We start from the raw sequence: 27,552 nt of genomic DNA, 5'->3' as shown, positions 1-27,552 counted from the left end.
ACGGAGAAGTATAGAAATTCTACATTGAATAAAAAAACAACTGTCCTAGTATTGGATTAAATCGGTATCGGCAGATACTCAGAATTTTCGTATCTGATCGGATCAGTTCTGAAAAAATGGTATCGTTGCATCTCTAGTTGGTTGATAGGGGTGGGCGATATAGCCCTTAAAATTAAATCACGATATTTCAAGAATATTTGCGCTGATATTTATGACCATATAAAAAAATAGCTAACAATGTTTTATTGGTGATTGCAGCTGGCAGGCAGCAGCATTTATTACTGCAAACACAATGAAGGTCATTTTCTATCCTTTTCCAATGAGCTACTGTCATTGATGACAGACAGTCTAATTCAAAGTGTAAATCTATTGTCATAAGGTGGCAGAAGTAGTGACCAGTGTTGGGCAAGTTACTTAAAAAAGTAATTAGTTATAGTTACTAATTACTCCTCACAAATAGTAACTAAGTAACTAAATTACATCATTATAAAAGTAACCAATTACCAGGGAAAGTAACTATTGTGTTACTTAAAAAAAAAAAGTTCAAATATGTCAGATAACTTGGATTCCTCCAATATTAAATGTTAAAGGTCCCGTTTTTTGCGCTTTTTTGAAGCTTTGATTGTGTTTACAGTGTGCAATATAACATGTGTTCATGTTTCGCGTGTAAAAAAACACAGTATTTTTCACACAATTCACCTATCTGTATACCGCTGTTTTCACTTTCACAAAAACGGCCTGATGACTTAAATACGTAACGAGTCAGAAATACGTAACGAGTTCTGATTGGGCAGGAGCATGTGCTGGAGATGTACTTATAATCGTTTTTACTAACGAGATGCGCATGAAAATCGCATTCGTTTTTTTGCACAGCCCTAACATCTAGTTAACAAAGCTAAACAGCATTGCCCTTTGTGTAGTAAGTTACAGAAACTGTTAAATGCACCAACTTACAAATTATATAATACAACATACAAATTATATAATAAAATACACTTACCGGTTGTGGTCTATAAACAACGCCTTCTCCAGACAAAGAGGAAACTGCTCCATCTTTCAAGAATAATCTTTGTGCGAATCCGGCATTAAACTGATTGAGATTGACGAAGTTGTCCTCAGCAAGCTGTCCTCAGCTAAATGTGCTGCACATAGTTTAACATGTGGATTATAATTTTCGGGAAGCGAGTTAAACATAAATTGTAGCCATTAATCTCCAAGTACAGCGTCCCTGGGAAGCCCAAACAAAGATGATTGGACTCAGAGATGAAAATAACAGCGTTTCAACGACATGGCAAACACAAAAGCAGCTCTTCCTTCTTCTCCGTTGGAGCGCAACAAGACCACGCCCCCCTTTTTGTGAATTCATGTGGGCGGAGGTTAGTCAAAAAACTGTTTTAGTGACATCATTACTGCAGGAACTAGAGGGATGTAGTCCAAACGGGTCGTTTTTTGTAGGCGAATTCTGTTAAATAAAATATCTCGCTTGGCATTGAACTTTGAGCTTTAGAATTTTACAGATATTATTTATACTCTAACAACAACATTACACACTAACTAAAGTTTAAAACATGGGATCACGAAGAAGGGGACCTTTAAATGAATCAAATGGACACTACATGGAGTATATTATTATTTTGAAAAATTTCTAATACAATAATACTAATACAAAACAAAACAACCTTTTTCTTTCTAGCAGACATTATACCAACATGTTGGAAATGTTGATTTTTTAATATCCTATTTCACTCTGAAATATATATAATTATTAATGAGTAGCGAAAGCTGTAAAAAAAAAAATCTGAGGATCTACGAACACTCAACCATGGTTGATTGTGCTTCTGGATTCAAAGTAAGACCTTCAACTCCTTTAAGACAGAGAAAGAGTATTTTTGGTCATGATGAATCAGTATCCAACATGATATCCTGGTCTCATATCCTGAAATTCTGATGATCAGGCTCAACTGTTTTCACATAAACATGCACACACACTTTGACTCACACACTAGCACATGCTGAATCAGGCATATAAAAGAAAATGCTTTGATATCTACACACTAGGTACCACATGCTCTAATGAAAAGCGCTCATTCTGAAACATTCAGCTGTGCCATAGATTTGATTAGCCAAAGGGTTTGCACCAGATTGCCTTCATAGTGGCCTTTTGATAAGGTTCTTTAGCTAATCATAGTACATCTCCATCAGATAGCTGAGAGTGTAGTAGGTTTATTAACCAGCATAAATACACATAAGCACAGAACCAGTTAACTGTGCTCTCTAGGGCTGCACGATATTGGGAAAAAATGACATTGCGATATTTTATTTTTCTGCGATATATATTGCGATATGAAATCTAATAAAAAATTTTCTTACAAACAAAAATCGGGTGAGCACACTTACATTTTCATTTTAAATGATTTAAACATCAGAGTATTATTTAAATTAGAGTAAATTATTTGTTTGTAACTAGGATATGGTTTGAATTGTTAACATATTAACTAACATGAACTTACCATGAGCAATAATTTTGTTACTATAAAAAAGAAGTGCAGTTTAGTAATAGTAAATGTTAAATAATGTAGTTAAATAGTTTAATAAATAGAACATTATTGTAAAGTGTTACAGATTTTTTTTATACACCAATTCAGACATTTCGTGAGTTCAGTGTTGGACAGGTCAGTTGTTTAAACCATTCATTAAATTGAATCGGTTCAAAGGAATCATTAGTTTGCGAATCAGACGTGTACAGCATGCGTTGTGTAATTATCTCTGCAGTTTAGGATATCGCACAAGATTTGACAACACAGAAAACATTTAATCACTGTTTTAATCAATTAGAGGGAGAGAGAGCAAGACAGCGCTCGTGGTGTTTGAAGACGGTGAAGGTGAGCGTGCGCGCGCGGCCGGGGCTCGCTCTCTCTCTCTCTCTCTCTCTCTCTCTCTCTGCTCGTTCTTATATGCGCCCTGTTAAACTGACAGGACTTAAAAACACATGCAAATGATAAACTTTCACTCTATGATCGTTAAGCTGTGCAATTAATCCGCGAATCACACTCGTCAAGGGCCGGGGAGCAGCTGCGATGTGACTATCGTGGATTCGTACATTGCGATATCGATGCTTAAACGACACATTGTGCAGCCCTAGTGCTCTCTACCCTAATGCACTAGCCACATTCTTTGTATGCTCACTCTGAGGCCACAAAACATATTTGAACATATTAAAGCCACAATTAAGATATCAAACTTAGTTGCAACTGCAAACAAGTGATGCAAATAGTTTTTCTCATAACTAACTTCACTTTTAACTAGTTTGACCCAAGGTCATTTTCCGTTGGTGTAGAAAGTCAGTTCTCTTCTAGTTCACACAGGTGTTCTAGCAGGTATATCACATACTCTACTAACATTTTAGAACCAGAAAGCATCCAATTACTTTGTGTCTTCATTTTGAACAGAATACGTTTGTTTGATGATGGTAAGCTTATATATATATATATATATATATATATATATATATATATATATATATATATATATATATATATATATATATATGTATGTATGTATGTGTGTGTGTGTGTGTGTGTGTGTGTGTGTGTGTATATATTGTGACGGTAGGAGCACAAGACAGACACAGTGGGCGTGGCGTCAAGCCTCGGAGAGGCTTTTACTAACAGAAAATCAAATAAAACCGGGGATAAAGGTGGCCAAAGGGGAAGAGTGTCCAAAAATAAACGGGCAATCTGGTGTCCTCGTCGTACTGCGGGGTTCGTGTGGGTCGGGCAGTGTTCATGGAGGAAGGGTCCAGGCGGTGATGAGGTTCCATTTCCTTCAGGTGTGCCCCATCACACGCCGCCAGCTCTGACTCGTCCAGCGCCCCTCCTCTCACACACCCACTCCAGTCGGGAGCCTGGTGAAGGGCGGTGATTTAGGACGGGGTGCCGGTGACAAGGAGGAGGCAGCTGACTCGTCACAATATATATATATATTAGGGATGGGACGATAACCGGTTTTATTGATAACCGTGATAAAATGTGCTGAAGGTTAGTAATATCGTTTAAAAATGAATTATCATTAAAACCGTGTTTGATTATCGCGGTTTTAATAACTCACTATTAAATCATGTCCAGCCAGCAACAGTCTGACGCAAGCGCAGCGCACAATGTTTTCTTTTTTTTTTTTCGAGAAGGAATGGCGAAAGTCAGTGAATTTTCTATGCTTTTCTATGCTTCTACACTTTTCATTGTAAGGAAGGAAATGCCACAGAATTTAATCTTTCTTTAAATTAAGTGCATAGAGTTGCTTGTTTTATTAGTTGTTTGTTGATTATTAAATATAAAACTTGCTGAAATGTTTTCAGTGTGAGCATCAACTATTTTTGAACACTTTCATCTCGTTTCAACAAAACCGTGATAATATTGATAATCGTGATAATTTTAGTCACTATAATCGTGATATAAAATTTTCATACCGTCCCATCCCTAATATATATATATATATATATATATATATACATATATAAAATCAATGCGACATACAAATGAGGAACAAAGAAGTTTGTCAATGAGCCAGTAATATTCGTAATCTATTTTATTTTTTTTGACAACTACGAATGATAGGAAGCATACATTTTTTTAAGTATTAGTTGTGTTTGTTTAAGTGCATGCGGTTAATTTTGTGTGTGTGTGTGTGTGTGTGTGTGGCGGGGGGTCATTTTCTCACCCTAATGTTGTTCCAAACTTCCATGAATTTCTTCCTCCTGTAGAACACAAAAGAAGATATTTGAAAGAATTTTGGTAAATGGTTTTGGTTCCCTTTGATTTCCCTTGCATGTTCAAAAAAATATAATAAAAGTAGTGCTGTCAAGCAATTAATCGCGATTTATCGCATCCAAGATAAAATTCATAATATGTGTGTGCATACTGTGTATATTTATTATGTATATAAAAATACTCACATGCATGTTTATATTTTGAAAATATTAACATGTATTTACATGCATTAAATGAATGTATATTCATATAAATGATATTATTTATAAATAAATGTATTATATAAACATTTATTATAATTTTTTTAATTGCATACATGCATGTGTATTTATATATACAGTACATAATAAATCAACACAGTACACACACAAATATTGTGTACACAAAAAATGAATCATGACAGCACTAAATGAAAGTAAGTGGGAACTGAAACAGTTTGTTTACCAACATTCTTTACAATATCTTCTTTGTGTTTTGCATACGATAGAAATAAATTATGATTTTAAATCTTTCTGTGGACTGTCCTTTTAATGTTTTGATTTGTTAATGTCATTCAGGCAACCCATCAATTAGTCAGTTTTGAAAATATGTAAGTTTAATGATCCCTACTTATTAAATGCAACTTGCTTTGACATCTTGTGAAATGCAGTATAAATCATATGTTTTTAAGAGACATTTAATCTGATTCTTGCCAACCAGAGAACAGCAGAGAATGGCTAGTCTTAGTGGCTAGTTTTCTGATGTTTTTTGTTTTTTAAATGTTTATTTACTTGCCATTTGCAAATTAAAATGGGTTGCAGCATCTTTAATTGGGACATGTCCAAGGTTTGGGTCCACTGCACAGTCAGCATCCCAAAAGCCTACTTCAAAGTACAATGTTTTTGACCCCTTAATATAATGTATGTCCCACAAAAGACCAAAGTGGTTGCAATAATTTACTTTAAAAGTTATTGAATGACAAGAAGTAGATTGGGGTGGAACTACATTGACTTCTGGTCACATGCTTATAACATTCATTGCTTAAGACAACTCCAAATTGAGCTTGTGCTATAGCCTGAGGTATTTTCCCAATGTTCGCTGTTTTCTCCTGGGCCAGCCTGTATAGCTTTTTGTTTTTTCTATGGATGTTGCTGAAATAGACTTAAACTTAGCTCCGCATTCCAGTGAATTAAAGATTCGATTAGCAGAAAAATAACCATCTGCTATTAAATGTCGCAGATGTCTTGTGCAAACAGCTTAAATGCACTCTCCTGCCCTTTACAGTGAGGTGACCGTTTGTGCAGTAGTCTGTCAGTGAGGTATATCTTGAGGAGTGTTTTTTTTTATACCGGATTTGTCTTGATTAATATAAGTACATGGGCGTGATGGGATAAATTTAGTTTAAACACACCATAACAACTCACATTAGCACACTTGACTTGCATTAGCTCAACCTCTGCAGAAAACTAAATTCCGGTTTAATAGATCCATCTGTTTTTGTCCTTGTTAAAAGAGGAACTTTGGAAAATGTCTACAGTTGTTTTTTTTATTTTTTTATGTCCTCTGTGGAAAATATTCTGGTTGGTGGTAAAAACTCTGGTAGTTTCACTCTTTTCTGTATGATGGATGTGAATCATGGAGTGGTACTGCTTTGTTAGTGTGGAATAGCCTTTCCTTCATGGAACTGAAAGTCATATCTTTGTTACTGTTGTGCATACTTTTTCCATTTGTCAAAAATGTGCACCATGTACGTTTTCTATGTGGCTGACTAAGAAAAGGGCATTTCTATAGTAATAGTTTTGTGATGCATATCGGTCAGTGTGATCTTAAAGGGTTTAGTTTACATTGCATACTTGACCTCATTCTCTTTTTGCATCTGTCCTCCAGGTTCCAGAGATCATCAGCACTCTCAGGCAGGCCGGCAAAAGTTCTGCCCGACAAGAAGACACTCCCTCACCTCTGCCTAGCAATGGCCAGGCAGATGCCTCCTGCTCCACAGCAACGGCTGCTGATGCAGCTACAGCCTTTGCCAAGAAGTTTGAGGTGTTGTTCTGTGGGCGAGTGGTGGTGGCCCATAAGAAAGCACCACCTGCACTAATAGATGAGTGTATTGAGAAGTTTGGACGTGTCAGCGTCACAGGATCACTTGCAGCAGGCATCAGGCGGGCTTTCTCGCTCAATCAGGTTCCAATCAACATTCATGTTTTTAGATTCTCAGTCTAGACACTAGACTAGACCCTGTTTATTTTGAAAATGTAATTTTTTTGTCTTTTAATTTAATTTAGTGTTTAATAGATCTTTTTTTTTTCTTTTAGATGGTGAATGGAACGAACGAGGGAGCAGATGGAGGAGGAAAGCGCCCTCTGTTTTTTAAAAGAGATCAGAGTTTGCCGTTTCTGCAGGCATTGGATGAGAACGGCCTCTCAACGGAGCTCCAGCGACGGGCAGCAGATGAAGCCACCGGGGTCCAGCCCACTAGCTTACAGGAGAACAGAACCATGCTGTTCACGGTGAGTGACACACACTCTCCACCTCACACATGGGCCAATATAACCAACTACAGCTCTTTCACCTTTGTTTAGCCCAGGTCCTTTTGTTTGTTCTTATGTAGATCACATCGAAATCTGCTTCTCATTCACCTTTTTCAGTATAAAATCTGCTTTTCCTAAATCTGTATGTTGGCACTTTACCCACATAATCCACGAAATGGATTTAAGTTGAAACACCATAGCTAAAGGAGTGCACTCTTTGCTTATAAAAACAATGGCGATTCTGGATTATATGATGATTTCAAAGTTCTTTGGTATGTTAAATGAACGTGTACAAGATATAAACACAACATTATCTCTGAAGCTCTGCAGAAACCGGTTTGGTTGTCTTCTGACCGTTTTAAAGAAGCTCTCTTAATATTTTGTCTTAATATTTTTCTGTAGAGATATGGCACACAGTGAAACATTTTAAAGTGCTTGTTCTGTGGAGTTATCAGCATGACTCGTGAGAGGTATGCATGTCTTATGTCTGTGTGTATGCATATCTGTGCATGGACATTTGTCCAGGTATTTATCCATCTGCATGTGGCACTTTTATGGTCATAGCACTGTGAAACATCAGTCAAATGTTTTTTATGGTCTTTCTTTTATTTTTCCCTCGCTCTTTCTCTCTGTCTCTCTCACTTTGAATTCCCCGTTCCTCACCCCCATGAGAAGTGTGAGATGGTATGTCAGTGTTGTAGCCTTAAGGACATAGAGATTCTCTTGAAACAAGTCTGTGCTAAAACCATCACTGCTTCTTTACAAACAAATCTGTTCAATTACAGTAGCCCAAAAATCACACTAATAAAGTCTTAAATTAAAATGGACAACTATTATTATTGTTTATGTAACGGATGTGGAAGGACACACTCACAAATGGGGTTCAGCTCGAATTTATCTTTTTTTTTGTAAACAACAAGAAGAAAGACAATTTACATTGGCTGTTGACAGACTGCAGACATCCATATGAACCACAGCGTCGACACTTGAATCTGCTGCCGTACCACTAACTCGTATTATTCACATTAAACACATAGTAATGATATACAATGTGAAAAACTTAACATAATACTTATAAGTACACCAATGTAAATGTACAGGATTGGTTAATTGCAGACAACATCAGTAATTCTTCATTAATTGTCAAATAACATTTGTTAACAATTATAACAGAATAAACATGAAAGCAACATACCTTTTTTTTGTAAACAACAAGAAGAAAGACAATTTACATTGGCTGTTGACAGACTGCAGACATCCATATGAACTAGAAAGATAGAAATTTCACATTCACCCAACTCATAATACAAATAATCGTCAGATAGTTAAGACAGACGCAATCGTCACGAGAAATGAATCCGTGCTCGCACGTGTGACGCACATGGAAATTCAATACATCTTATAATACTCTCAACAACCGTGTTAAACTGCTAAATGCATTATCTATATGTTCACATATATGTATGAAATATATATTGCGTCGAAAAGATTCACTTGAAACGTATAATTTTCACAATTAATTTGTTAATGCGTCAGAGCATGAAAAACCATACATACCCACAGCATCGACACTTGAATCTGCTGCGGTACGGCAAGAGAAGAGCGACAAAATTCAATATCTGCAGTACCATTAATAGCCACAGGAGGGGAGCCTTCTAACACCAATAAATATAACCAAATGCCCTATTTTATGAAATTCACACAATACTCTTTAAATCAAATGTTCTTTTTAACCCTGTTACATCCACCCCCACTGAATTACATAAAATATATGCATGACCAGGGGAATATCAACAACGAAACACTTTTCCTTCACAATAATAAATTTCACAATACGAAAGTAACTCCTATAGGAGAACAGTCAAAAACCAATCATCCCTTAAGGACGAAGTGATGAGAGAGTAGCGCTACGCTCTCTCACCAGCTACTGACAGCAGAACATCTACATACATTCCGCAATATCCTTCCATACTCTATTCACCATTACAATACCAAAAAAAAAAAAAAAAAAAAAAAAACAATTTAGAGATACACAAGGTGTACTCAAAGTTGTGAAGGCAACCCATTTCTTCAGGTATGTGCATAATCTGAACTACTGCTTTTAGACTATAAAACAGCTTTAACACTATTTTAGACAATATGCCAACAGGCACGAAACCAAAAGTCTTGTTCTAAGCAGAGAAAGCCCTAAGCAATGACTTGCAAACAGCTTGAACATTGTGTTTTGTATCTTGAACCACAGCCTGTGTAGACATTACATGTATTAATCTTTCAACAGGTCTAACGACTCGACCAAAACGTGTCCTAACCTGTGTGACTGAGCTAGAACTTTGCGGTACATTATCAGTGTCAGCTACATGTGTGTTGGTAGGAGTTTGAGAGGGTGGCTGGGCAGACAGGACTATCTCAGAATCGGATTCATGTGAATCTGAACCGCCTCTTGTGTCTCCATCAGAAACAGATGTTCTTACATCTCTTGACATGTCAGATACATGGCTTTTTGGTGCAGAAAGGAAGGCCTCAGCTACCGGATCTACCAGAACTCCACTTGGGGTTTGATCAGCCTCATGATGTGATCCTTCAGGCAGCTCCGAAACCCAACTTATCGTTCTGTTTCTGGTATCAGATTCCTGAACTGACATAGAATCATCCTCACAATTAACGTCAGCATCATCACATGAGGCTATAACCTTGCCTCTCGTCATCACCGAGTCATCCATTGTAACACTGCTGTAGCTATCCTCTGTGTGCTCAGATACTACCGCATCTCCTCCCAAAGACTCATCCTCCACTGCACACATTGACAGGACTGAAGATGACCTCTGGCAAGAAGTGGAAACACCAGAAAGTTGATCAGACTGAGGGTGCTCTACGTTCACTGGTAAGAAATTCACCAACATCAATAGGTTTCGATGAACCACTTTTTCCTGACCTGTGGCTGGGTTACGGATCCTGTAAGTATGAGTGTCTGGTTTACGATCAGAACTGTTCGTGTAAACACAATCGTGTAAACTGTTGACTCCCACCTGTCAGCAACTTTCTTCTTACCCCTTTCGGTTTTATTGGCTAAGAGCACCTGGTCACCTGTTTCGATGAGTAGTCCTTTTACCCTTCGGTTGTACAACTCTGCATGTCTGTTCTGTTCTTTTGTTGCATGTTCTTGTGCGATCTGTAACGCTTCTTTCAGATCTTTGACCAGAGTGGATACGAACTTGTCACAGCAGGTCACATCTGGATCATTCAATACAGAGCGAAACAGAATGTCAATGGGCAGACGGGGTACACGCCCGAACATCAAATAAAAAGGAGCATATCCTGTCGTCTCATGGATTGTGCAATTGTACAGAAATGTCAGTGTCTGCAACCGTCTCGGCCAATCTCGCTTCACATCTGGTGACAAAGCCCGAATCATATTTCCAAGGGTTCTATTAAAGCGCTCCACACTTCCATTACCCATTGGGTGATACGGTGTTGTGCGCGACTTGTTCACTCCAGAGACCCTTAGAAGCTCTCGGATCAATTTACTTTCAAAACTCGGACCCTGGTCGCTATGTATGCGTTCTGGCAGGCCGTAGATGCAAAAATACCTGTCCCATATTATCCTGGCAACCTGTTTGGCAGATTGATCTCTACACACAAAGGCTTGTGCTAGCCTCGTAAAGTGATCGGTTATCACCAAAACGTCAACAGACTTGTTAGTAGAGTCTTCAGCTGCATAGAGAAGTCTATGCAGACAAGCTCTAACGGTCTACTTGTTAAAATGTTCTCCAGGGGTACTCTACCAGAAGGATCAATCGTTTTGCTCACAGTGCAGCGATGACACAGGCGCACATAGTCTCTCGCATGTCGCTCCATGTTCAGCCAAAAGAAGCGCTGCCTTGCAAGGCTAACACTCCGCGACTGACCTTGGTGACCACAGTCATCATGGATTCCTTTCAAGATCACACTCACTAAAGACTCTGGAACCACAAACTGAAAGCGTTTTTTCCTCGATAGTCGGTCACAGGACACTCTGTACAAGATACCACTTCTGACAACAAGTTTCTCCCAGTGCCTCAGGTAACGAAGAACACTCGTTGATTCCTTTGACCTCTCTCTTCTTGAAGGCCTACGCTGACGCTTAACATAATACAAGACTCTTGACAGAATTTTGTCTGAAAGCTGTTTTTCACGCAGCTCCTGTTCTGAATATGTTGGCAACGTGTCCTGCCCTTCTGACATCAACTGAGGTAAGTGATCAATGACAGACATTGCTCGTGCTCTGGCACCGATGTTCCACTCAACATGTGAGTTCAATATAGCAGAGACATCTGCATTCGAGACAGTTAGAAGGTCTTTGGTATGCTTTATGTCTGGTCTGCATGACTGGCCTAGATTAATGACACCCAGCCTCCTATCTGAATCACAGGAACGCCTGAATGCATCCTGCACAGAATCTGTGGACATCCCTCTGGATCCAGCCAGTAGTGGTCCATATGGCTCTTTGAGCAGTCTCTGCGTGACATCAGTTTTGACAAATGGAACCCTGCTCAGGGCATCAGCGACTATGTTCTGGGGACCAGGCACATACTTTATGTCAAAGTTGTAGCTAGCCAACTTAGCCACCCAACGTTGTTCGCAGCAATCAAGTTAGGGTTTTGTAAGTATATGAGCCAAAGGATTATTGTCAGTCAAGACAGTAAATTCATGTCCTTTGAGCCAATGACTGAATTTATCACATACTGACCATTTTAAGGCCAAAAACTCCAAACGATGTGCTGGATAATTTTGCTGCGACCGAGAAAGGGACTTGCTGGCGAAGGCTACTGGCCTGGCTTTTGTCTCCCCGTCTGTGACCTGAGAGAGCACAGCTCCAATACCATCTAAGGAGGCATCCGTTGCCAGTATGAAAGGGCGATCAAAATCTGGATGGGCAAGGACAACGCTCTTGACCAATGATGTTTTAAGCCGCTCAACTGCCTGGTCCTGCTCTTGTGTCCAGTCACTAGATTTCAGCTTCCTATTCTGATGAGCAGGACCCAGCCTCCTCAGATTCCTTGCTGTCGTCTTTTGACCCTTCAGAAGATTAAAAAGTGGCTTGGCTACTGCAGAATAGTTTGGAACAAAGTGCTGGTAATAATTCACCATTCCCAAGAATGATCTTATCTTCTTCTGAGAAGGAGTTGTTCCATCAAGCTCCATCAAATCTAAACTGGTTATCTTAGAGATGCTTTCAACTTTACTTGGGTCCGTAGAAACACCCGTCTGATCAATCATGTGCCCAAGGAACTTCACTGATTTTCTCATCAGGTGACACTTCTTTGGAGCCAGCTTAAGATTGGATGTGCGAAGCCTGCCAAACACCATTTCCAAGCGATCAATAGCGATTTTCTCATCTGGGCCGAAGACAATCAGATCATCCAGATAACACAGGAGACTGAGAAAGTTTTCATCCCCGAATATGTTGGTCATCATACGCATGAAGCTGCCAGGACTGTTGCAGAGACCTTGGGGTAATCGATTGTACTCGAAAAGGCCCATGGGTGTAGTAAAGGCGGTAAACTTGCGGTCCTCCTCATGCAGCGGCATATTATAGAATCCGGACGTCAAATCCATTGTGCTAAAGAGGGCGTTACCGCCAAGTGCTGCCAAACAATCCGCCTGGTGAGGAAGAGGGTGCGCGTCCTTCAGCGTTCTCCTGTTCAGCCAACGGAAGTCAGTGCACACACGCAGGTCTCCATTCTTCTTCCAGACCAAAACGAGAGGAGAAGCATACTCACTGGTAGATCGCCTAATAATCTCCTTCTCCTCCATTTCAGTCAGCACCTGACGCAGTTTTTGATATTGACCGGGTGCTACCCGTCTGAAAGGAAGCCTGAATGGTCTGGTGTCTGAGAGGTGTATTCTGTGCACGAAACCCTTTGCTTCCCCACAATCAAGATGGCCACGTGAAAAGATCTCTTCATAACTCAGAATCAGGTTCAGCAACCGTTGCTTGCATGCATCTGAGATATCACACGAGTCAATGTTAAGACTGTCCAGCCCAACTGACTTCAGTCGCTCGCTCACAGGTGACACTTCGGCCTCATCATCAGACAACCTTGTGGGGCAGTTTACCAGGAAAGGATCGACAGTATTGGCGTCATCAAGATCTTCAAGCGCAATGCACGGATAAAGATCTGCAATTTTTGCATTCCATCTCAATAACACTGGACTCCCTGATGTGTTGATAAGTTTCAAGGGGACCCATCCATCTCGCCACAGAGACGTGATTAGCCTAGCCACCATAACACCTCTGGGAGCTGAGTGAGAAGATGTAGGTTCAGTCATGACTGCACTTCCCGGGGACACAACAGCAGATTTGGGCAGCTTCCCCCATACTAAATACTCACGGCCCAGCTCGAGCTGGACAGCTGAATTGCATCTGACTGTTCCTATCTTCCCAGGAATCTCTTCTCCTCTCCAGCGGTCCAATCCAGCAAGCATCGATAAGAAACTTTCACACTCAGGGTCTGCTGAAGTTGGATTAGACAGAGCTTGCCAAAATCCATCGCATAGTTTGGTAAGATTGAATGATGATTTAGGTTTCACACGCAGCCCTCCGCAGCCTACAAGGGTGACATCAGTTTTGAACTCACTGGATTCATCCACTGCACCAGCTGATCTCAGTTTCATTTCAGCAGACTCATTTATAGTGCAGGCCATCGAACCACTGTCCAACATTGCATCTGATGTCACCATGTCCCCAATCTTCACTGGCGTATAAAATAGACTGTCACGTCCCCCTACAATGTGCGTGTTCTGATAAATGACTTCTGAATGATCAAGACTTCCTTTGGCTAAAAGGTATGTATTCTCAGACTCACAATCATCAATGGCTTGGGAGTTACAATGAGGACCCGCACTGCCTCCCTCCAAATACGGGTCTGCTAGTTTCCCTCATGTTGTGTCTGGGCAGAGGAGTGTTTAGGACAATCCTTCTTTGTGTGCCCTGGGGAGAAGCATGCAAAACACAGTTTGTCTGTCATACAGTGTGTCACTGTGGTGTGTTTGCTGTCATTACAGACTCGACAGGCACTTCTGACAAAACTGCGCTGCTGTCTAGAGCCATGCCTTGGGTTGGAAACATCACGAAATTGCACCCTGCCCATGAGCTGCTCCATCATCTCCATCATTCGAGTGAGCAACTGACTCTCAGCCTGTTGTGTGTGTTGAGACATCGCTGGGGCCGGAGTTGAGCAGGAGGAGGGCTGATGAGGTGCCAGATTGGGTGCTGGTGTAGGCTCTGGCTGACGACGTGCCTGACTATCAGGCATAGAACTGAATGATTGGGCTGGAACAGAAGGTGACTCAGTCTTGGGGCAATCATACATAACATGTTCACTGTTGAACACTGCAGTTGTGTGGCTCCGTAGATTCGCTGTACTATTTCCCCGGCTTCTAAATTCCCTCTGGTAATCATCAATCCTGCTCTGTATTTCTTTTGCACTCCATTCTTGAACAGGCTTGCATCTGAACATACTCGCCAAATTGGGGTCAGGACAAAATTTAACAAACATCCGTGTTACCTCCTCTCCTATGTTGTCGAAACGTTTGCCTTGTCTTCGCAGTCCCTCATCTGCCAGATCAGCCGCTTTGTTAATTCGAATCCAGTAGTCCACAGGATTCTCTTTGGCTCTGGGGAGAGTGGCATAAAAATCTGCGAGTGGCAGGCAAGAGGTAGATTCACTGAAGTACTGCATAAGAATGCTATAAATTAACTCAGGTTCCTGCCTGACGTTGAGCATATCATCACTGCGAAGGCTGACTTTGACAACATCTCTTGCCTTTCCAGCTAGTCTACTCATTATCTCTTCGGCCTGCTCATGAACAGGGCACTTCTGCTTTCTTAAGTAAGCTTTTGTCCTGTCCACCCACTCCTCAATGCCATACTTATCAGAGCCATCGCCCCTAAATGAGTCATGTTCAGACTTCATGTGCACTGTAACATGTGGTGCCATCATTTGTGTATGTGTACACTGTTCTGTACGTGCTGGTGTCCGAGTGTAACTGAGCGAATTGGTTTGGCAATCAGCATTTGCATTAACTAAGCCAGCAGACACTAGTTTTGCAACTATCGACTCGCCAATTTGCGAACCTAACTGGCCTACCATGTCTGTGAGGTGGTCAAAAGCAACTCTATCAACACCAGGTGTCGAGGTGTATGGACCCTCACCAGGAACCCGACCAACAGGAGTACCGCCCGGGAACTGACTCAACCCAATACCCCTACCGTTGTCAACATATAACTGTGGTCGTCCAACCCCCCGACTAACGTCTTCACGAAAAGTACCACCTTCAGCACTACTCAGTAACCATGTACCCCTTCCTCTAGGGAAGCCCATGTTACCATAACATGATGCGTCTAGATCACCATCATATTCAGGTTTCTCAGCCATAATGAAATCAAAAGTTGTGCATAAAAAAATAAAATAAAAAATAAATAAAACAAGAAAAATATCAACGAGATTGACTATGAGAAAGCTCACTACATGAAATTATATACAGTCAAATCAGAACTACATTCCATGTGTCCATGCGTTGTGTATGTAATAAACTAATGTACAGTCCCAATGACAGTGTGTGAGTATGTGTATACTGTCCGCATCCAAAGCATTGAAGACTTGATCCTTCTGACGAACTTGACCTGCTCACAGCAACGAAGATTCGAACCACCAATGAACTCGATCTGCATCAAGCTGATCAAGGGATCCACGGAGTCACGGCACCAGTGTAACGGATGTGGAAGGACACACTCACAAATGGGGTTCAGCTCGAATTTATCTTTTTTTTGTAAACAACAAGAAGAAAGACAATTTATATTGGCTGTTGACAGACTGCAGACATCCATATGAACCACAGCGTCGACACTTGAATCTCCTGCCGTACCACTAACTCGTATTATTCACATTAAACACATAGTAATGATATACAATGTGAAAAACTTAACATAATACTTATAAGTACACCAATGTAAATGTACAGGATTGGTTAATTGCAGACAACATCAGTAATTCTTCATTAATTGTCAAATAACATTTGTTAACAATTATAACAGAATAAACATGAAAGCAACATACCTTTTTTTTTTTGTAAACAACAAGAAGAAAGACAATTTACATTGGCTGTTGACAGACTGCAGACATCCATATGAACTAGAAAGATAGAAATTTCACATTCACCCAACTCATAATACAAATAATCATCAGATAGTTAAGACAGACGCAATCGTCACGAGAAATGAATCCGTGCTCGCACGTGTGACGCACATGGAAATTCAATACATCTTATAATACTCTCAACAACCGTGTTAAAGTGCTAAATGCATTATCTATATGTTCACATATATGTATGAAATATATATTGCGTCGAAAAGATTCACTTGAAACGTATAATTTTCACAATTAATTTGTTAATGCATCAGAGCATGAAAAACCATACATACCCACAGCATCGACACTTGAATCTGCTGCGGTACGGCAAGAGAAGAGCGACAAAATTCAATATCTGCAGTACCATTAATAGCCACAGGAGGGGAGCCTTCTAACACCAATAAATATAACCAAATGCCCTATTTTATGAAATTCACACAATACTCTTTAAATCAAATGTTCTTTTTAACCCTGTTACATCTATCATAAATGTTATAAATATAATAAATTAATAAATTATTATTATTATTACTACTAGCCTCAGGGGGGGATGGGAACTTCTCCCCTCCGGCAATCTGTCAGTCATGTGAGATCGCAGCAGTAGCCTATGACAGTGATCCAACGATCCATTCAGTTCCTGATGGACAAAATCAAGCCCCATTGTACTTTTTGTTTTATTTATCTAATTTGAGAAGCCGGTTCACTCAGATATACATCACAATAGGGAAGAAAAGACGAGCACCACTTCTGTTTCATACTGACGACATGTCATTGCATTATATAAATATCAAACCATGTTTTAAATTAGAGATGTTCCGATACCCTTTTTCTCTTCCCGATACTGATTCCGATACCTGGGCTCAGGGTATCGGCCGATACAGAGTACTGATCCGATACCTGGGTGTGTATCTGTATATACAGCTGTATATACTACTAGCCCTGTGTAAATTTCTAGAATTATTTTATGGTGTGCTCCAGACTTATCCCTTGATAAAACATGAACAAATACATGGTTAACTACTGTATTTATTACAGTATTTTTATTATCTGACATGAATTTGACAGTAATATTATTTAATTTCTTAAGCGAAAAAGAACTTCAAATGCAGCCAAAAATCTAACACCGCAAACTAAAAAAGGTATTTTAGTATTTTAGTTTTACAATATTAGTGTATAAAAAACTGCAACAAATAAGTCTAGGAATATAAAAAATTCTATATTAATCAGATAATCTCTTTACAACAAAACAAGTAAAAAACAAGCAACCGTCTAGGCATAATTATTATTATTAATAGAGACGTATTATTACTACATAGAGACGTAGCTAAATCTACTGTAGGCTACAACAGTAGCTTAATATATTGTCAATTTACTCGCCATGAAGATCTTTGAGTGTCTGTGTTTATGATATGACAGTTTTCTCAAATGAAACGTTAAATTCTCATGAAGTGACGGTTTATGCGTTCATGTCCTCATATAGTGACACACGACAGAGGCCACAAAACAGCGAGCTCCCGTGCATCTGCGCCCATCTCCTACAGAGATGTAGACTTTGCAGGAGTAATATTTAAATAGTATTTTGCAGTTTAATATTCACAGACACTAGTATATATATTCGGCTACAGTCTGGAGCCCTGCGCTTAGACTTACACGGAAGCGACTGAACGCAGCTGCGGGTAACGAATATACTCAAACTTACTACCGGTTCTACAGAGACGCTGGTATCATCACATTTTAAAATTTTCAGCACCGTCTTGGTCCCTAGTCGCCGTTTTACTGTCTGGTTGGTCCAGTCTGAAATACTGCTAAACAGCGGACATACTGCTAACCACTGATCTATAATATAGAAGCAGCTTCACTGTCTGTTGGCAGTTTAGAACGCGATGAGCGATCCAGGCATATATAGATCAGTGCTGCTAACGCGTTTTCATTTCTTCTTCGCTGCTCTACACAGGGGTTGCTTGTGGCATTACAGCACAACGTCCTGTGTTTGCAAAGCATTCTGAGCAGCGAAGAAGAACCGTGCAGCGGTTAGGGAAAGCTAGCGTTCATAACTAGGTCTTGAAAATGGTAACGGATCGGTATATGGGTTCATGTACTCGCCGATGCCGATGCCAGAATTTGTTGTGGTATCGGAGATATTTCCGATACTAGTATCGGAATCGGAACAACTCTATTTTAAATTATACACTACAATTCATTAGTTTGGGGTCCGTTAGATATTTTGATTTGTTTGAAAAAACTTTCTTACACTCAACATTTTGTTGTGAAAAATATAACAAAAGCAGTAATATTGTGATGATATGGTTTTCTACTTAATTTGTAATGTTTTTATTTTTATTGCCGTGCTGGTAATTCTGAAATTTCAGCAGCCATTACTCCGGTGACTTACTTCTTAAGTATAATTATTAGTATAACAAACGGTCGTGCTGGTTAATGTTTTGTGGAAACCTCAATCCTTTTTTTGAAAATTATTTAATGAATAGAAAGTTCATAAAGAATAGCAGTTATTTGAAATAAAAATGAATCAAAATATTATTTTTCTTTCAAAAGAATGCCAATTTGTAATGACCCCAATCTTTTGAATGGTAGTGCAGTTACAAAGTGGATATAATGTTTAGGTATATTAATCTTCTAATTAACTAGTTAGGTTAGACCAATTAATGAATGATTTGTTTTACTTGTAGTTTGATTGGTGCACATGAATATGTGAGGGGATGCACACTTTCATATTTTGTTATAGTCTAATCTAGAAGCACACAGTTAAAATTGGGATTGTGCTGTGTCATTTATTGTTCAAAGATGCACACAGCAAGCTAAGCATATTGTTGGCCAAATCTGATTAGCACTTCCTTTTTCTCTGACTGACGGGAAGCTGTCCGCTCCTCAGCAGGAAATTACCTAGCAATAATGTTGAGCATCACAATTAACAATTTACAAAAAACAAAAAAAAAAGAAAGTTGCCTGCAGCAGCAGCAACAATTTTATGAAACTGCAATGCAGCCACTTTGTTCCAGGTTTATTTGTTTGGTCTTTTCTTCATAAGGAAGTCATAAGGAAGTCACACCAAATGTGTGGTGATGGGCAGGCTATTGTGTAAATTTGTGTAAGTTTTTTTTTTTTTTCTTAGAAACCGTGTGTAATCATCCAAAGGGGAAGGAATGGTCATAATGTGTGCATGTTTTCTTAATGTTCTCTGAAGATGTGAACAGTCTGTGATCTTACACACAGTGACAGTATGCTATAGCCTGTGCCCATAAATCAGACCAGTGTTTTTCCTGCACTTTTTTCATTGGCTGTGCTGCCAAAGAAATTATATTTAAATTGAGCTGTGAGTTTGAAGTCTGAATTGAATGTGTTATAATGTATGACTCAGTCTCTCATGTCACAAAGACAACACACTTATGCTGGCCGCATGCAGAAAGCAAACATACAGTGGGTGGTGTTGGCGCAGTGGATAAGATACATGCCTTTGGTGTGAGAGACCCGGGTTCGAATCCACTGTGAGACACCAATGTGTCCCTGAGCAAGACACTTAACCCCTAGTTGCTCCAGAGGCGTGCAACCTCTGACATATATAGCAATTGTAAGTCGCTTTGGATAAAAGCGTCAGCTAAATGAATAAATGTACAGTGACGGTATTTTGATCAGAGATGATTCTGTATGAACATTTGAGAATGATTTTTATGCAGTAAAGTTTACAGAAATGCTTTGGTATGATTAGTAGGCCTATGGTAATATTGTTGAAGTCTAGTCTCTGCTAGAACAATTGTTTTGTAAACTGTAATGGATTATAAGAAACGCAGGTAAGATTTTAAAATCATTTCTTCTCAAATCAATATTTCATGTCCTATTTATGTGGTGAAAAGCTGGTACGACTGTATCATGCTTGAACTTGTACCACCAAGGAAAATTGGAGGCGGGTCAAATATAATTGTTACACAAAGATCTAGTCTCATAGAGCAAATATGTGCATGGGCATCTAGTGAAAACCAAAACACACACACACACACACACACAAACATATTAATTTGATATGTTGACATGATATTTAAACTCCATGTATAATTTTACTTTCCTTCCTTTTTACCTACAAACCCGCATTAATTTATGAATTCATGTCTGTCTGTTGCAGATCGGCCGCTCTCAGATATTTCTTGTGAGTCCTGACACTAAGAAAGTGGCCATAGAGAAGAGCTTCAGAGAGATTTCCTTCTGTTCTCAGGTCTGTTGATGATAGGCTGTTGTGGCAGCCAATTAGCTCTCTTATTTAAACATAATGGCTTTTCTCAAATAGAAGTCTGATCAACAATCAGGCATGATTGAGCAAGATTTCAGTTAAAATAGCTGAATGAAATCTGAAAAGAAATCAGCCCTTTGTCTTTGCACTTGTCCAGACTTTTTGTAAATATTTTAATTCAATATTTTATTTAAACATATTTGGCAAATCGGGTATTGCAGCCCGTTAGTGGATGCTTCACAATATTAAAAGTTTCTATTATTACATTTATTAGTTATTTCATTTGAATGTTTTTGAATGAAAAAACAAATGCTTTCATTCAGCAAGGATGCATTAAATCGACCAGAAGTGACAGTAAAGTCATTTATAATGTTACAAAATGTATTTCTATTTCAAAAAAGTGCTGTTCTTTTGAGCTTTTTACTTAATCGTACAGTTCTGAAAGAAATGATCACACTTTCCACAACTGTTTTCAATGTTGATAATAATAAGAAATATTTCTTGAGCACCACAAAGGATCATATGAGACTGAAGACTGAATCAATGGCTGCTTTGCCATCACAGGAATAAATTACATTTGAAAATATATTAAAATAAATAAGTTATTTTAAATCGTAAAGATATTTCACAATAACTGTTTTATAAATAAATGCAACCTAAGTGAGCAGAAGAAAATCATTTCAAAATCATGAAAATGTCTTGCTAACCCAACTTTTGAACAGTAGTTCAGTTGTGTCTAGCTGGCCCCTTTAAGTTTTTTCCCCTTATGAATTTATCTCTTTGTTTTTTTTCTTTTTCTTTAGGGTATTCGTCATGTGGATCACTTTGGCTTCATATGCAGGGAGTCGGTGGAATGTGGAGGCTGCCAGTTTGTTTGCTATGTTTTCCAGTGTGCTAACGAAGCTCTGGTGAGAACCATGGATAAATAGATGAGGAGAGATGAATACACTGTTTCAGTTTGAAGAACAGATTCAGAATAGTTGCTTTAGAGAAGACAGAAATTTGATGTTTTTGTTCAGTCAACTGAGAATGAAAATACTTATGTCTTATGTTACTGTTTTAGCATACAAAGAACAATACAATTTGAACGTACCAAAATATTTCGTGGCATATTGCAAATACTATCTATCTTGAAATTATGAAATTTTACTTCAATGAATTTATAGCTATAAATAGTATACATCTATAGGATGGAGTTATTGTTCTCTCAACTCTTTCCAATCTGTCAAGTTAGATGCTTACATCTGTTCTGTGGGAATCTCACTCTTTCATGTTTAGGTGGATGAGATCATGTTGACTTTGAAACAGGCCTTCTCTGTGGCCGCCCTCCAGCAGAACAGTAGGACCCAGAGTCAGCAGTGTGACAGTTGTCCCCTACAGCAGCTGCACAAGCTGTGTGACAGAATAGAGGGTGAGACATCTTCTTTTTGTCATATCACTCATAGCTATCATGTTTTATCCTTTTATCAGCCCATTCCTCATTCTAACTCTATTCCTTTATTTTTGCACCTGTCAGAGGTTCTGAGTAACAAATCGTCTAGTGCATACATTTATTTCAAGATTGTCTGCTACACTGCTAAGAAATAGTTCATCCAAAAAGTACAATTCTGTCATCACTTCCACTTTTTCTTGAAACCTAAAAAGAGATATTTAAAAAAGAACATATATGTACTTAATGTTTTTTGAGAAAAGTCACTTGTGCTCCCAAAGGCTGCAAAATACAATAAAAACATTAATATTCTGAAACATTTTTAATAGTATTTTAATTTATTTTAAAATGTAGTTTATTTTTGTGATGCAAAGCTGAAATTTTAGCAGCTTTTCTAATGATCAAACGATCCTTCAGAAATCATTCTAATATGGTAAACTGATGCTCAAGAAATATTTCTTCTTTTTATTAATGTTAAAACAGTTAAAGGAATCTTACTCACCATAGATGCAGCTTGACATTGACTTTGGCTTTTTTACCCTTTTTGGCTCTTTTCACTCCCGTGGTCGCTATACTTTTATTTTATGGAAGGGGCAATAGAATAATTTTCTAGTCCAATTTTAAAGTCCAGTTCTTGCTACTAAAAAAACATGAACTATGACTTTTGCCTCAAACTCCTAATTTGCTGCTTACTAATAGTACCGGTAAGTATGGTAATAGTAAGGTAGTTATGGTTAGGTATGATTATGGATATAGAATATGGTCATGCAGAATATATGCCTCATAAGCACTAGTAAACAACCAATATGTTAATAATAGGCATGCTAATTAACAAATAGTTAATAGTTAGAATTGGTCCCTATACTCAAGGGTTACCGAATTTTCATAATATCTGCTTTTGTGTTGCATAGAAGAATTGAAATCATACAGATTTGAAATAAAATGTGATTAAGTTAAATTTTATGTGAATGGTCCCTTAAACACACCGTAATAATGACAGCATTTTTTAAATTTTTTTTTTAGTAAGTGAAAAGTGAAGTCACATACAGCCAAGTATGGTGACCCATACTAAGAATTTGTGCTCTGCATTTAACTCATCTAAAGTGCACACACACACACACACACACACACACACACCGTGAACACACACCTGGAGCAGTGGGCAGCCATTTATGCTGTGGTGCCCGGGGAGAAGTTGGGTGTTCAGTGCCTTGCTCAAGGGCACCTCTCTCATGGTATTGCCAGCCCGAGACTCGAACCCACAACCTTATGGGTAGGAGTCAAAATCTAACCACTAGGCCACGACCACGACTTCCCACTATCCAACTAATAAAGTTGGATGAGAGATTTTTTTATTTTAGAATTCTATGGGATTCTGTAGTGCATACTTGTTTTATTCTGGTTATGTGCAGGTCTTCATCCATCCAAAGCTAAGCTGGAACTGCAGAAGCATTTGGCAGGTCTGGATAATCAGGAGCAGGCAGCTGTGTTTGAGAGCACCATGGTGAGTTCAGTTATCCCAAACTTAAAACCGCTATAACACACTACAACAAATACGCTTTAGCTCCACTGTTCTTAGGATAAGCAGTGTGTGTCAAATCCTTAAGTGCGGCATTCAAGGAATGTGTGTTCTGTTCAGAGGGTGTGTCTGGTATAAAAGAAACCAGTTAGTCCACTCGTCTAGCATCCTGAAACTACAGTCAAACCTGAACGGCTAAACCTCCTGATGATTAATGGACTGATATCCTCTGAGCATTATGGGTCTAGATTTTTGACTTTGTGGCAAATGTTTAGATTTAATTTCAGTCTTTGTAATATCAATTTAAATATACCTCTTGATTTAAATATATTGATTTTATAAACTGACCCCGTTCTTTCACATAACATTTATATACAGTATTTAGTAGTTTTGGTCCTCAGACTAGCTTAAATTGTTGTTTTTGTGAAAATATTATAATATGATTTTTAAAAATGCTGAGTAAATTCCTTCTGCTTTCTGCTGGGTGGATTTCCTTCTGACGTGTGTTCTGTAAGATCAATTATGCCACCTTGTGGAAATGTTGCAGAAATTAAACTATTGTTTGTGTGTTTGAACAGAAAGCCAGGCCTAAGTCAGATCAGGAAGAGAACGAGTTTATTGTGTCATGTCTAAGACGACTGTATGAGGAGAGACAAAAGACACACACTCACACACACAGTGGACAAACAAAAAAGGTACACCTCCTTTTAATGTCATCAAGCTCCTTATGGACTCCCATTATGTCAGTCTGTTTTAAAAGTAAAAGTGAAAAAAGTAAATATTACACCTCACTAAAAGTACAATTGAGATCTTGGGGTATGGGATATGGATGTCTGTCCATATACAATTCTGTATGTTTGCATGTGTTAGACTTCTCAGGAGGTTGCTGTGAATGCAGAAGGCACCGTCAGTTCCAGTCGAGTGCGTCTGGAGGATCTCAAGACTAGAGCAAAAAGATCCCTCACTGAATCACTGGAGGGGATCTGGAAGGTATGCAAACATTTTACACATTTTGAACATGAGTAGACAATAGGACTTGTAGCAAGATACATGTAATTGATGGACAAATGGATGTCTTTATATTATAGGGCAGCAGTAAGTCCAAATCCCAGAGGGAGAACAGTGAAGGAGAGAGCAACTCGTCCAGCTCCACCACACTGAACAGCACAAATCAGGTCTGTAGAACTTACATCATCAATATATTTTAGTGCTGGGAAACAAAAAATGTTTTAAGTGCAATTAATCGCGATGTTATACACAAAATTCAGTAATGAATTCAAGATGAGTGGATTGTGCACTTTTTCATTTAAAAATTGCTCTTTGAACAAAAGTGCAACAACATTTAGTTTGCAAACACTTGAAACAAATAAGGTGCTTTTTACAGCAGCATTCCTTTGACATAGTAGCAGTTGAAATATTTCTTGTAAATCTCAACTTATTTACATTTAGTCATTTTGCAGACACTTTTATCCAAAGCGATTTACAGTCCGGGGATACATCAAGCGATTCTTATTAAAGAGGCAAACAGACACAGGAAGTGCTTGTAATACCAAGTTTTAGACAAGCTAGAAAGAGAAGGAATAAATAAGGAGCAAATCTACTAACAGCTTTTCGGTCATGCTGGACCTCAGTGTTCACATTCTATTGAAACCTTTCCTCATACACATGTTCTTTTTTTACCCCTTTTGGAAGAATTTATTAATGACTTGAAATCATGTATCATATGGATTAAAGAGATTGCAAGATACTCCTTTTCCCTTTCCCATGTACTTAGTCCATAACTAGCCATGGTATCCTTCAGTAGCTTAATGCTTTTATGTTATTATGGTCTTAACAGTAATATGACTAAAAGCTCTCAAATGAACCGTATTTCTTTTAAAATAGCATCTTGAAAAGCTTGTGTTTTGGCATGGTCATTGACACGTTCTATTTTGATTTTAAAGGAAACGTCATTGGAGGAGCCCCTCTGCGCTTTCCTTCCCTCCAGTCCACTCCGCTCCCACAATTCCACAGGGGATCTGAAGTGTCTTGAAGGCTCAGTGGGATGTCCAGAGGGTCCTGAGAGCCCACCTCCGGCCTTCAGGAGACGTGCAAGCACAATTAGTCACTCACCCATGCTGTCATCCTCAGAGCCTAGTCTGCCCCCACAACAACCTACTGCCGCCACCAAGCCCAAACTGGTCCGACACTACTCTGTCAGCACAGATTCCCCACATCAGAGCAAGTGAGACAGTGTGTATGTGTATGTGTGTGTGTGTGTCTATGCTAAATGCTTCTTTTCATCACTGTACATTAGGGGTGTAACGGTACGTGTATTCGTACCGGATCGTTTCGGTACAGGGCTTTCGGTACAGTGCACGTGTGTACCGAATGACCGAATGCAATATTTTGTGTGCGGAACATAGGTACATTTTCGTGTTTCCAAACGAACATATTAAGTGGTGGAAGTCTCCACGTTCAGCTTAAATCCCGCCCTGCAGCTGATTCTAAGGCCGGTGACACACTGGCTGCGTGGCGTGAGCGTGCGTTTCTGCTGCGTGTCAGTTGCGTGCCTTGTGTTTTCTGTGTCTTTACACACCAGAATCGTGCCTGACGCGGCGCTGGCGCGCTGCTGCTAACTGTAGGTGACATAGAGGGAGGCCGCCGAGGCACAGACAGACCAGGATCTTGTCTTCACGACAATAATATCTATACTTCATGTTGAGCATAAATATAAAGCCTACTGATAAAGGACACCGTCAACAGTATTGACGGCTAAATAGACTATGTTTGACAGGTGCAATATGCCAGTGTGTCACCGGCCTAAGGTTTTCAAAAGGCATCACGCGAGTGTGAACATCACTACAACTAGAAAAAAAATTATTGTAATTCAAACGCAGCTCCCGTCGGCATTTAAACAGACCTTTGCTCTTAATTCCGATCGGTTCAACGCAATAACAAATCTGAGCAGGTATAAAAACTGAAACTGTTGATGCTGCAACTTTACACTTTGGAAAAGTTATATATATTCTTTTTATATGAGCAGGCCTACAAGCTGGGATTGGTAATGCTGCACTGTAATCATAGTTATTTATTTATTTTTCATTATATTTTATTATATGATATTGGTTTGAGACTGAGAGTATTTTATTTAGTGGAGAACTTTGCAGCAGTATTTTATTTCTTATTCTTTTTTTATTTTATATATATTGTATTAAAAAATATTTAAAAAAAAGTGTAAACAAATTGTAAAAAAAAACGTTTATAGTAATAAACAACCTGCAGTTTAATGTTTGCATTTCTTTCCCTTACTGTACCGAAAATGAACCGAACCGAAAATGAACCGTGACTTTAAAACCGTGGTATGTACCGAACCGTGATTTTTGCGTACCGTTACACCCCTACTGTACATAGTTTGTGTCCGTGGAAAATCCAAACCAACTACAAATTCAAATTGGAGATGTGTTTTTAGTTGTGCACCCTATTCACTTAATTCAAATAGAATTACATTTGAATATTTGCATTTTCAAATATTTCAAATATTTCAAATATTCAAATATTTCATACTCTGTTTACATGTACAATTTCACTGATGACTGTCAGTCAATCACTGTGGGAGGTGCTTTTAGAGAAGGGTGTGTGGATTTTTCTTTCCTGTTCTTGCATCACATTTTTTTTAACCTGCAGTATGAATTCAGTTCACTGTGTGCTTCATTTTTTCATTCTGTGCATCGATTTCGTATTCCTTTGCGCCCGCCTTTATTTTTTCCTTCCTTTCTGTATTTTCATCAGTTCTTCCTCCCCTCCGGCCGCTTCCTCTCCTGTGTGTCAGCGGCCATTGAGGCCTCGTATATTTGCTCTTGATCATTCCTCCCGGCCCCTCAAGCGGAGGTGAGGTGTGTGTATGTGTCTTTCTCTGTACTACTGACAGGGTACTGT

At 39.0% G+C, this 27,552-nt stretch overlaps 1 protein-coding gene across 5 annotated transcripts in view; it reads left to right on the top strand.

Annotated features, from left to right (window-relative positions):
- LOC132143536 (TBC1 domain family member 1-like) overlaps positions 1-27,552 on the top strand; it is a 65,310-nt gene that overhangs the window by 11,888 nt on the left and 25,870 nt on the right. For 4 of the 5 annotated variants that reach the window (XM_059553847.1, XM_059553848.1, XM_059553850.1 and 1 more), the window contains 11 exons: positions 6,633-6,929; positions 7,061-7,255; positions 20,582-20,671; positions 21,490-21,594; positions 21,965-22,097; positions 23,528-23,619; positions 24,213-24,329; positions 24,514-24,624; positions 24,723-24,809; positions 25,578-25,858; positions 27,406-27,504. In XM_059553847.1, the coding sequence (XP_059409830.1) occupies positions 6,633-6,929; positions 7,061-7,255; positions 20,582-20,671; positions 21,490-21,594; positions 21,965-22,097; positions 23,528-23,619; positions 24,213-24,329; positions 24,514-24,624; positions 24,723-24,809; positions 25,578-25,858; positions 27,406-27,504 (1,607 nt within the window). The remainder of the gene's footprint in view (positions 1-6,632; positions 6,930-7,060; positions 7,256-20,581; positions 20,672-21,489; positions 21,595-21,964; positions 22,098-23,527; positions 23,620-24,212; positions 24,330-24,513; positions 24,625-24,722; positions 24,810-25,577; positions 25,859-27,405; positions 27,505-27,552) is intronic. The other variant, XM_059553849.1, reaches the window with a different exon arrangement.

This window comes from Carassius carassius, chromosome 7 (genome assembly GCF_963082965.1).
Source record: "Carassius carassius chromosome 7, fCarCar2.1, whole genome shotgun sequence".
Lineage (NCBI taxonomy): Eukaryota > Metazoa > Chordata > Actinopteri > Cypriniformes > Cyprinidae > Carassius > Carassius carassius.
This window is presented reverse-complemented; position numbering and strand designations above follow the sequence as displayed.